The sequence below is a fragment of the Vicia villosa genome, linkage group LG1 (assembly GCF_029867415.1).
Source record: "Vicia villosa cultivar HV-30 ecotype Madison, WI linkage group LG1, Vvil1.0, whole genome shotgun sequence".
NCBI lineage: Eukaryota > Viridiplantae > Streptophyta > Magnoliopsida > Fabales > Fabaceae > Vicia > Vicia villosa.
In genome coordinates this window covers 165,572,586-165,585,727 of record NC_081180.1, presented here as the reverse complement: position 1 = coordinate 165,585,727, position 13,142 = coordinate 165,572,586, and the positions used below count along the sequence as shown (strand labels likewise).

The window sequence follows — 13,142 nt, the reverse complement described above, 5'->3', positions numbered from 1 at the left end:
AAGACAAGGTCGAACCTAGAGCTCTGAAATGCATGTTCATGGGATACCCAGAAGGAGTCAAAGCTTATAGGTTATGGTGCCTAGAGCCAGGTCACATGAGGTGTATCACCAGTCGAGATGTAATTTTCAATGTAGGTGAAATGGCTTTTAAGAAAACTGATGATGTTGGTCGAAGTACAGAAACATCTGACGAAGAGCTGGAACAGGTAGAGATTCCTGTTGAGGTGGAGCATGTTGATGTTGAATTGCATATCCCTGATGAAGTCGAAGAAGAAGCAGAAGATACTGAGGAAGTTGAGGAAACTAACGATGACTACCTATTGTCGAGAGATAGGTCGAGAAGAGTCATCAAGGCACCTCAAAGACTTGGGTATGCAGATCTTATAGCTTATGCCTTAATCTCTGCAAGTGAGGTTCTAGACGAAGAACCTAGAGACTACAAGGAAGTTATGAGGAGTCGAAATAAGACTGAATGGCTGAAGGCCATGGATGATGAGATGAAATCTCTTCATGATAATCATACTTGGGAACTGATCAAGAAACCTGTTGGGGCAAGGTTAGTCAGCTGTAAATGGATTTTCAAAGTTAAGGAAGGAATTGAAGGAGTGATGTCGAAAAGATACAAGGCAAGGTTAGTTGCAAGGGGTTTCACTCAGAAAGAAGGTGTCGACTTCAATGATGTGTTTTCTCCTGTTGTGAAGCATAGGTCCATTCGAATGTTGCTTGCCATGGTGGCACAGGTTCGATCTTGAACTGGAACAGATGGATGTGAAGACTGCGTTTTTGTATGGTGATCTAGATGAAACGATCTTGATGAGGCAACCTGAAGGGTATGCCGAAAAGGGAAAGGAAGATTATGTGTGCAAGTTAAAGAGATCTTTGTATGGGCTGAAACAATCTCCTCGATAGTGGAATAGGAGATTCGACAAGTTCATGGCACGCATAAGTTTCATTAGAAGTGAGTTCGACCACTGCGTTTACTTCAGATTTCGACCTGGTAATTCATTTGTTATTTTGTTGCTTTATGTGGATGATATTCTCATAGCAAGCAACAATGTTGAAGATGTGACAAGGGTGAAGGCTGAACTCAATAAGGAGTTCGGTATGAAGGATCTGGGAGCTGCTTCCAGGATTCTTGGAATTGACATTCGAAGAGATAGAAAAAAGTCGAAGTTATGCTTATCTCAAGAGGCATATCTACAGAAGATTCTCGAAAAGTTTGGTATGTCGAATTCGAAGCCAGTTGTGACTCCAACAAACCCTCAATTCAAGCTGAGTATTAATCAGTGTCCCAGTACTAATGTCGAAAGAGCCTATATGAATAGCATCCCATATGCTAATATAGTTGGTTCTTTGATGTATGCTATGGTCTGTACTAGACCCGACATAGCATATGCAGTAAGTCTTGTAAGCAGGTACATGGCGAACCCTGGAAAGGCTCACTGGCAAGCATTGAAGTGGATTTTAAGGTACATAAATGGGTCTTTGAATAGAGTCCTAATTTATGGTGGAGCCTTGGGTGAAGATAGTAAAGCAGTAATAGAAGGATATGTCGACTCTGATTATGCAGGTTGTATGGATTCCAGAAAATCTATTTCTGGATATGTTTTCACTATGTTTGGCACTGCAATTAGTTGAAAAGCAACACTTCAGAAGGTTGTTGCTCTATCAATCACTGAAGCGGAGTATATTACCCTAACTGAAGTTGTGAAAGAAGCATTGTGGCTTGAAGGTTTTGCGAAGGAGATGAAACTTCAAGGTCGAGGTATCACTGTTAAATGTGATAGTCAAAGTGCAATACACCTGTCGAAGAATTCAGCCTATCATGAGCGAACTAAGCACATTGATATGAGGCTGAATTTCGTCAGTGGAGTAATCGAGCGTGGAGAAGTCCAAGTGCTGAAGGTTTCGACTGAAGACAATGCTGCTAATATGATCACCAAGACATTGCCGAGTTGCAAGTTTTTCCACTATATGCAGTTGATAAAGCTGCATGAAGAAAGCTAGTTTGTTCCTTGACGTTGCAGAGTTAGGTCCAAGGTGGAGATTTGTGAGATATTGGATCGAACTCTAGTATGGTCGAAGGGTAGCTTCTTGGTTCGACAGTTCGACATGGTTAAGCATGACGTCGAAGGTTGCTCACATGCTGGTGTCGAAGTGTGCATGTTGTAGTCGAAGAAGGATCGAGCATGCAGATGTCGAAGATGCTAGAGTTGTTAGCATGTTAAATTAGGTTTTAGTGTTTAAACCCTAATTTGTTAAGTTAGCTTGTTTATTAAGTTGGCTTGTGTAATGGACCTTGCTGAAAAAGCCCATTAGTTAGTATGTTAGGTTTTATTATAAATAGCATACTAGTCTCTCATCATTGCTAAGCTGCAAATCCTAATTTAGGGTGAGAGAGGTTATTTGTTATTCTTGTAAACTTGTAATCTTGTTTTAAGAGAAAGTGAAAGAATAGCAGTTATAACCAATCTTGTGTTCCTCTTCTTCCTTGTCTTTTATTCATCCCTTGTTTTATACTTTGTTCTTGGCATTGAATTCTCAACAAATCTAATATTAATTTAAATATGAATCATTCATATGAAGTAGCAGAAGAAGAATGTAGAGATGATTTGATGAATGTTGGTCTCTCATATGAAGAAGCTTTTGATGAAAATGAAGCTGGAACTCGTTCTTCTATCAATCAGATAAACAACCATGTTGATATCTCTCCAAATGAGATAAAAGGTAATTTTTCTACTTATTATCATGAACTATTTTAAAGAAGACATGCTATATTATTCCATTTATTATATTTTTATGTTTCTATTTTAAATGCCTAATTTTTACTTAACATAGTACTAAGACACCATACTGATTGCTTCTTTTTCAATTTGATATAGTACTTGGCGTAGGGAGTACTAAGAAGACACCATTCTGAATTTCTATTTGACATAGTAATTATATTTTTATGTTTTTAGTTTAAATGCTGAATTTGCTGCATATTCATTTCAATCTGTATACTACGGTACTTCCATTTCCATAAGCTAAAGACATGGAATTGTATTATAATTATTAAAATAGGCTAGTTGGTTTATTTTCATAGAAAAAAATTGAGTATAATTAAACTCACTTTAAATGAAGGGGTACTAGTATTCTTTTGGTTTAGACTATAAATAAAAGATTGTTAAATATTTTTAGTAATTGAGCTATTGTTTTTAACTCACGTTAAAACAGTTGTTAATATTTATTTTATTGATTTTTATTTATGTTTCTTTTTTATTTTGTAATGATTTAATTTTTTTATAGGAAATGTTGTTAACGAAGCACGACCATTAAAAAAACGTTCTTTTTTGGACAACACGCAGCGGAAAATTATTTCTGAAATATTGATAAATTCTTGTAGTGAAGGAAAACTTAATCGTGGAATTGTTAAAAAAGTTGCTTCCTCTTATTCAGTCTCTACAAATGTTATTTATCGGATTTGGAGACAGATTATTGAAACAGGTGATGCATGCCTCAAGAAAACAAAAAATTGTGGTCGTAAAAGAGTTGAGATAGACTTTGAAAAAATTCGTGATATTTCGTTACCTAAGCGTAGCACTTTTCGATCTTTAGCAAAAACTTTAGGTATTAGAAGCAAGTCAATATTGGAAAAATATGTGTCTGAAGGTGTATTGCATAAACATTCAAGTGCGTTGAAGCCACATATGAAGGATGATAATATGAAACAACGTCTTAGATTCTGCTTGAGCATGCTTGAGGAAAATAGCATTCCTCATGATCCAATTTTTAAATCCATGCATAACATTGTGCACATAGATGAAAAATGGTTCTATATGTCAAAAAATTCAACAAATTATTACCTTCTTGCAAATGAGGATGATCCATATAGGACTTGCAGAAACAAAAATTATATTCAAAAGGTCATGTTTTTAGTAGCGGTGGCTAGACCCAGATTTGATGATGAAGATAATGTGACATTCACTGGAAAAATTGGTGTGTTTCCGCTAGTTGATAAAGTGCCAGCAAAAAGGTCAAGTGTCAATCGAACAGTAGGGACACTTGAAACAAAACCAATTACTTCTATCACCAAAGAGGTCAGTCGAATGTTTTTAATAAACAAGATCTTACCAGCCATCAAAGAAAAATGGCCACGAGAGCATGCATGTGAGACCATTTTTATTCAGCAAGATAATGCACCGTGTCATGTTTCTTTAGATGACGAAGAATTTCGTGGAGCAGCTTCTGAAGGAGGCTTCGACATTCGTTTGACTTGTCAACCACCTAATTCTCCCGATTTAAATGTTTTGGATTTAGGTTTTTTCAGTGCCATACAATAATTGCAACAAAAAGAAGTGGTTAATTCAGTTAATTAGCTTATTCAAGTCGTGGAAAATGCTTATGAGTCTTTTGATATTAAAAGTTCAAACAAGATTTTCCTCACACTTCAATCATGTATGGTTGAAATAATGAAGAAGAAAGGATCAAATAATTATAAACTTCCTCATATGAAAAAAGATGCATTGTTTGCTCAAGGAAGGCTACCCACTCAACTCAAATGTGATAGAGAATTAGTTCAAAAAACTTATGAATATTTACATTATATTGGCTAAATATGTTGTATCATTTTAAAATTTTAAATCATGAAAATGAAATGGTTGAATTGCATGAGTTATTATAACTATTAGTACTTTTTTTTTTTATTAATTTTCAAGTGAAAAAATTGATACGTATAAAATACTTGCAGAAATTTGAAATGGACGTTAGAATTTATTCTTCAATTTCAAATAGTAATTCAAAATGAAATAGGAAGTAAAAAAGAGAAAAAAATGTAAAATAAGATAAAAGAAAGAGATAGAAAAAAATTACACGGAAGACAAAATTAAAAGGAGTATAGATATATGTGTACTTAGTATTTAATGTTATTTAAATTAGAAAAAGGGTAGTTTTGGAATAAAGGTACAAATAAAGTAGAATGTATTGACTTTTGCTTATATTTAAGGCCAAAGTATTATGAAGACTTTTGCTTATAAATCCGGCCGGAGGGAGTATTAAACATTCATTTACTCTATCACCTGTGCTTCTCACTCATCACTATCCATCTCTTTACTTGTGTTCTCTCTTCACTATCCCTTTCTTATACATTTTTTTTGTTCTCTCTTTTACACAATTCCACACATTTTATGAAAAATATTGTCTTTTAAGATGCAACCTTTATTATATTCCTATTTTGAAGATTATTTTTTTTGTTGCTTTTCATTAATATTTATGTTGTAATTTTTCAGATCTGTAATGAGGTGGAATAAAATCCTCCAGATTTGAAATGAGATCATGTAAATACTACTTTTGCTTTCAGATCTGAAATGAGATACTACTTTTTGCTTCAGGTTTATATCATATGATATTTGAATGTTTATGTTTTTTTTGTTAGATTGTTGTTGGTTTTTTAATCTAAATGATCTGTTTGTTTTTTTATCGATTGTTGTTGCTTGCAACATAAAATCAAAATTTTTGTTTTATTTTCAAACTTATCTCGATCTATTAGTATGTCTTTTACTGTAGATCTGTGGCGTTTTCGATAGTGTGCGGTTTTGCGGTGGTAAATCTGTGGTGACGACAACAATTTTCTGCGGCGATTTGTGAGTTATGCTTTCTATTTTCCTCTATTCAACTCTTTTTACATGATTTATACTATCACTTGTATGTGTTTGTGATGTTTCTTTGACCAGTCAACATTTTTTGTTTTTCTTTTTTATTTGTTAGTTTTGTTTTGAGACCACACAGAAGAAAGAAGAAATATTGTCTGTGATAAAAAAAAAACTATGGTAAGATTTTCTCCTGGGTAGGAATGGTATATTTTGGTGTTGTGGTTGTTTCTATAAAAATAAGGAAAAATCTATTCTTTCTGAGTTCATCATTGTTGTTCCTGCAACTGATTTATTCCTATTTTTATATTATTTTCAAAAGATTTCTAACTTCTTCAAACGATTTTATTTTTTATTGTTCATCCACCTAACAAACTTTTTTAATATTTATTGGTTGTTTTATTTTGGACCTTTTGATTTTTTAATTTTAGAAGTTAAGGTAGAAAGTTTATATATATTTTTTGTTTTTAATAATTAATTATTTAAATTTTGGTGTGAAAGTTTTACAAAGTAAAAGAGAGCTTATAAGGATTTTCTGATTTTCTGGTTGTTAGCACTTGATTTTTGGATTTATGATGCTTCTAAAATTTAGTATGAAATTTTTAATTTGGATTGTGACTTTGAAATATTTCATGAAATTTCAAATGTGTCATTATTATAATATTAATAAGTTTTATTGTTCTTTATAGAATTATTTCTTTTAATGTCATTTACTATTTAAAATTTAGCTACATTCATTTATCTTTATTTAACAAATAATTATGAATGTTATTTATTAATTTATTATATTAATAAGTTTTATTGTTATTTATATAAACAATTAATTTTAATTACAATTTTCTTAAATCTTTTTCAGGTTCCATGTCCAACTTAGTTGCAAATCCATGTCCTGCTCCTAATGATATGATATATGTTTTGTTTCAAAATCAAGATTTTCGGTGTCTTTTGTTTAATTTTTATCTTCAAGTTACCTATATATTATATATTATATATTATATTATTTTTACTTGAGAGGAGTTTTTGAAATAAATGTCACTTCCTATATTATCGTTGTTATAAGATCAATTCAAAAAAGATATTTTTTATTGTTAAGACGACAAAGTCATTGATAATTAAAAAAATAAAGACAAAAATTCAGAGTTACAAAGGCTAAATTGAATTGAGACCCACGCACAATTAATTAAACTTATAAAGGCTAACTTGCCTTGAGACTCACACACAATTAATTAGACCTGCAAAGACCTATAAAGGCTAAATTGCATCGAGACACACAATAAATTAGACTTATAAAAGCTAAAAATTAGACCTATAAACAGGATGTCTTTGTATTAATTTCATATTTTATTTATTATTATCTAAACTTATAATAAATTTTTTATTATTATTTAAAATACGTGTCACTTATAAACTTTTATAAATAATTAAAGAAACTATTATTTTCACATATTTTATTTCATAATTTTGTTTTCTACACGTGAATTTGTCTAGATGTTTGTTGATATTAACGTTACGCATATGTAAAAATCAAATTATTTTTTATTTAATGATTTTATCTTATATTGTCAATTTTTAATATTTTAATTCATTAAATGAAATCTTCCATTACTCTTTCATATATAAATTTTCTAGAATCAACATATATTTAATAACATCATATAAAATATTTACACAATTACCAAATATGTTATATATATTAATTTTTTTTAAAGAAAAACAAAATCATAGTCAATATTAAATTTTAGATTTACATCATTATTATTTGGTAAAATGAAATAATATTGACTCATTATTACAAATACGCATTATCACAGGTACCAGACATTTTCTATAAAAAAAACTACATCAAAAACAAATACGCATCCTGTACCATAACCCGTGCAAACGCACGGGTTTGTTACTAGCACAGTTAATAGCACTCAGTTAAAAATTCCATCTTCTACTCTTCCATCTTTTCAGCTCAACTCTACATTCTTCAATATTTTTTATTAAAAAGTTAAACAAAATAAACAAATATTTTCCTTGAAACCATCAATTTTTCCTTTTACTATTTGCTATTATATCTATGGTCACACTTCGTTCTCTCTCTTCTTCTGCCCCAAATCTATTTTGCTATTTTCATATATCTAAGCTATCAATTAAAAATAAATAAAATTTAAACACTTGAGTACATGGGTACCTGTTTTTACTATATATTATGATATGATATTGCCTCTATGAGTTTGACAACACCATGCTCCTCTATCAATTAAATCTTAGATAATTATTATTTGTTTGTTTAAACAGAAAACAGTATCAAAGCAATTTTTAGTAGGTGCATCTATTTACATTTTAACATATTAATAATTAAACATTTTTAGCAATTTTGGATGTCAATTTAAATATGCATTCATAAAGCAACAATTTTTAAAAAAATATTTGAAACAAATGTGCGTCCAATACGAAAACCCGTGTGAATGCAAGTATTTATGATCCAAATATTTTTTATTAAAAAATAGTATACAGGAAAAAATATATTATTTATATAAATATTAATATATAAGAAAATTTACTAAGGAACTTTTCTATCTTTTCTTGGGATGACAAATAAAAACACAATTGTATATTTTATTTATCATATCAAAATAATATATATATATATATATATATATATATATATATATATATATATATATAATTAATTTTTAAATTACTAAAAAGAGAAAATATTACATATCATTGACTTAAATAGATTTTATGTTATACCAAGAGAGAAAAACTTTATCTTCAAATAAAACTTTATCTTCAAATTTATTTCCATAATTAAAATAATTATTCTAATACATTTATTATTTTTATTAAATAAGTAGATAAAATGATCTAATTTTCTCTGAAATAAAAAGCAATACTCTGGAATGTATTATGATAGTGATGGTAGTTGGATATCAACTTGTATTATAAGTATACATAAAAATTAATTATTAATGTTTGTATAATTGATATATATATATATATATATATATATATATATATATATATATATATATATATATATATATATATATATATATATATATATATATATATATATAATGGACACTTCATAGATATTTAAACGTATTAATAAAAATATATGTCATTTTAGTTAATTTTCTAAGTTTTTTTTTTATAAAATGATTTTATTGATCTAAATGTTTTTACGGGTGCTAGACATTTTTCTATACATTCAATTATTATTTTTTCACGGGTAACAGATATTTTTCTATACATTCAATTATTATTTTTTTACGGGTACCAGACATTTTTCTATACATTCAATTATTATTTTTTCACGGGTATCAGATATTTTTCTATACATTTCAATTATTATTTTTTCACGGGTACCAGATATTTCTCTATTAAAAAATATTCATCTGAAACAAATGTGCGTCCCGTACCAGAACCCGTGCGAACGCACGGGTTTGTTACTAGTTTCAGATAATAAGCTTAATGGTTACTCGAGGAACAAACACATAAAGAATATAAACTTGATATTCTACCAAAGGATAAAAATATGAATTTTTCTTTACCCACCTCCCTATGGGGGTCACCCCCAGCGAAAAACCCAGTTTACCCCTGCTTCGGAAATGAACTTCCGAAGTAATATTTTTTTAAAAATTTTCTCAGACTTCGGAAGTTCATCTCCGAAAACACCAAATGGGGGTGTTTTCGGAGATGAACTTCTGAAAACACTTTTTTTTTCAGATTTTGGGGGGTTTCGGAAATGAACTTCCGAATTATGCAGAAACTGTGTTTTTTTTTATGATTTTGGAATTAAAGATAGACGGCAAATAAAATAATCGATATATAAACATAAAATACTAATATACTAATATGATAAGAAAAGTGATATATACAAACCGATCCGATCCAAATTCAAATAATAATAGTGTACGAAAGATACAATCTGAAAACAAAAAAAAAATAAACCCGACCACTACTGGGTATGCCTAACCCTCTCACCCTGGGCCCTCCACTACCGCCTATATGCCGCCGCACGGCCCGCATCAGTGACGATCATCTCCATCACGGCGACTGCCTCTGGACCGCCCTGATGAACGACACCTCGATCCAACGCGTCCCGCCCAAGCATCTCTATCCGCTGGCAGATCGGCAGGAGATCAATGGCGTGGTCATCCTCGGCCTGCTGGTTCTCCAGGATCTCCTCGTGTGCTGGCCTAGAAGCGCCGGGAGCGTCGGGTGTCAGCAGAGGATGTGACACCCGATAGAACCATGTGACGTACCCCTCCACACTGTGCCAGTCCTGGGTGACCCGCATGCGACGGTACTCCTTCGGTACCACATGATGCTCCCAATCGTCAAACATGGCAGTGAGTTGCACTCTGGTCACTGTGTCAGGAGCAGCCTCGAAGGGTGACCTGGGTATCATCTGCACAAATCCGAACTGCCGCATGCACCGCTCAGGGAGATACCGGACCATGATGGTAGTCCCGCATGCCAACCAACTAGAATATAGAGATATGCCGTCAAAGGGGACAATCTGAGTGTAGTCGCTGAACGGCCTCCAGGTGACGTCGTCGTGCATCGTGCGGTCCAAGTACCCACGGTATGGTCCCACCGCATTGTTCCCCCTCTGGAGAACGTATCTGGCGGCCCTGGGCATGGCATCAACGTACGCAGGATCGATGTGGAAGTCGTGGATGCGGGAGAAGTAGGAGATGATCCAGCTCTGAAACATAAATAAATACGAAACATAAGTAAATACGAAACATAAATAAATACGGAACAATTAAAATGAAACGTACCGTGAGTAGTGTGCAGGATCCGGTCAACTGCCTCGTCCTCAAGTTGGAGGCCTCATTCAGCTTCTGGTATAGGTATGCCAGAGTAGCTGCCCCCCAGTTCCACTGGTGAACGGTGGTCAGGTCCATGAAGTAGCGGAGGTAGGTCACGTCGACGTACCTTGCACTCTTGTCCACAAAGACTGCAGCACCTACCACATGCATGTACCAGCACCGGAGAGCGCAGCCACGGTGATACTGTGTAAATAGCTCGTCACCCGCCTCCTCGGCATCGGCCGCCGCGTCCAGGTGGTACCCTCGCCCATCTCCATGGGAACTCGCACACGTCGTCCTCGGCCCTGCCCCCGTCCCTGTGTCGACGCCAACTGCGCCGCCCGCTCGCGTCTAGCCTACGCAATCTGGGCCTCTCTACCCTGTCTGATGCGTGCTACGTTGTCTGACATGTTCCTGAAAACAATTGAAATCGATTAATATGCGAGACAACATAAAGAACTAAAAAAAATTAAACTTCTGATACAATTCGGAAGTTCATTTCTGAAACTGGGAATGGAGGTGTTTTCGGAAATGAACTTCCGAAACACCCCTGCGAAGAACTTCTCTGCAACCTCCAATGGCAGACCCCAAAATCCTAAAACATAACTAATTTTATTCATTCTAAACAACCTAAATAACAGTTTAGAGTTTAACTAATGGATCTAAACAACCTAAACAACCCTAATAGAGATTAATTAATGGATCTACAAATTGAAAAAAATGCACTAAACTTACCACTAATAGAGTTTGGGAGGATTTAGATTGAGATTGGAATGAGATGTTGGCTATCTCTGATACTTCACACTTGCTTTTTGCAGAAATTTTGAAGAGAGGTTGTGTTTAGAATAGGATTAGGGTAAAATGAATGGGGGAGGGGGGCTGTTTTGCTTAATCTGCAAAACGCCCAGTATTTCGAAAATGAACTTCCGAAATACTGTTTTCGGAAATGAACTTCCGAAATAAGACAATTTTTTCAAAAAAAATGGCGCTTTCGGAGATGCATCTCCGAAAACACCTTTTTCTTGCATTTCGGAGATGCATTTCCGAAGTTAGAGGTAGTTTGGGTTTTTCACCAGAGGTGGACTAGAAGGTTGGGAGGTCTATAAAGAAATTTTCAAAAATATTTAATTATAGTTTAGTGTTCACCTGAATTGATCGTTGCTTGAGTACTAGTGATCAAATGATAGAGTTGAAACCATATACCAACATGTATCAAAGCAAGTCACAATGGCGTGCACCCTGAGAATGCTTCAACAGATGCATTAATTACTAGGATGTTTGATGATCATTTTGTCATAAGATATCTTATCTAGACCATATGATCATTTGTTTGAACTTCCTTACTTTTTCCGAATGATAGATTACAATGAATCTGTTTGAAATATTTATACACATGGAACAAACGTTAATCAATAAACTCTTCCTTACATTGTGTTATCATTAAAACCAAATTAAATAATATTTTTATTCATATCATTCTTGGTTAAGAAGTCTCAATTTTTTATGACATCAAATAATTGTATTTTGATGAACAATTTTAACAATTTAATAAATGATCTAAAATCGTAAAGGATTGGGCCAACATGCTCATCTTGAGACTCTTCCAATAATTAAAATAAATTCTAAGAGAAATAAAATTTTCCAGATTAACACTTAAAAGAACTCTCTTAAAAACCTGTTCGAAAAAACATTTTTAATACATTTTACAATTTACTAAAAAAACCAATCATCTTGAATGGCCACTGATCCAAAGAGTGTTCATATCCAAGCATGCTTAACTATGGGATAAATTTGCTATGTAATACCAAAAAGAATATGTATCTCATTGGTATAGGTAGTAAAGATAAATTAATATAATTCACCCTGTAACCATGGAGGCCCTTACATGCACAATTGCAAGGACATTCTCATTTCAATATAAATTTGGTTCAGTCTTGTCTCCCTTCCACAAAGAAGCTTCCTACAGCCTCTCATTTTCCATGACTTGTGCACCAACGCTCGTTTATTGCTCTCTTCACCTCTCAAGTGTCACATGCCCACCAATTTTATCCTAGTTCATCCTTGAACCACGGCATATTGGGACAGGTATAATTTGATATTGCTTGTAATATCCTAGACGAATTTAAGTATTGTCGAATTACGATAAAAAATAACATGAGTCTTTTCAACGTATTTTTTCCTTACTCACACACTTTAAGGGAGTTAAAAAAATTCAACTTCATTTGACTATTATCTCTTATTAAATCACCCTCCATAGAAGAGACTCTAAGTGATGGTGGATGGATATGTTGCATGCAAGAAGAACCAAATTAATGTCAAAGAAATCATGTGTGGGATATATTTCCTTCACTCAAAGGAATGAACATTTGTGGAACAAAGTTGGAGTTTAAAAACAAGCTCATTGAAAAACGAGAAAAGGTAATAAAGCTAGATTAGTAGCTCAAAGATATAGTCAACAGAAAGGCATTAATTATATTAAAATTTTGTTTCTATATCTATATTAGAATCTATTAGATTATTATTATCTTATGATGTCAATCATAATATCACCTTTTTGGATTTCAAAAGTGTATTCTCAAATTGTGTGATTACTAATGAAGAGTATGTCAAACAACTTACGGGTTTGAGGACTATAAGAAATGATAACATGTCTTCAAATTAAATAAATCAAGCTATGGTCTTAAATAAGTTCTTGAAGCATTGT

General features: G+C 32.9%; 1 protein-coding gene across 1 annotated transcript; it reads left to right on the top strand.

Moving 5' to 3' along the window:
• Nucleotides 1-2,567: 2,567 nt before the first annotated feature.
• On the top strand, nucleotides 2,568-4,322 carry LOC131658850 (uncharacterized). Its single transcript, XM_058928103.1, has 2 exons — nucleotides 2,568-2,727; nucleotides 3,289-4,322. The coding sequence occupies exons 1-2, from the start codon at nucleotides 2,568-2,570 to the stop codon at nucleotides 4,320-4,322; spliced, it is 1,194 nt and encodes a 397-aa protein (XP_058784086.1).
• Nucleotides 4,323-13,142: the final 8,820 nt, after the last annotated feature.

What these genes read in the sequence shown, in the direction of transcription:
- LOC131658850 (XM_058928103.1), top strand. Translation starts at nt 2,568, where the DNA reads ATGAATCATTCATATGAAGTAGCAGAAGAAGAATGTAGAGATGATTTG. An exon ending in CTCTCCAAATGAGATAAAAG is followed by an intron (nt 2,728 to 3,288) that starts GTAATTTTTCTA and finishes ATTTTTTTATAG; the next exon opens with GAAATGTTGTTAACGAAGCA.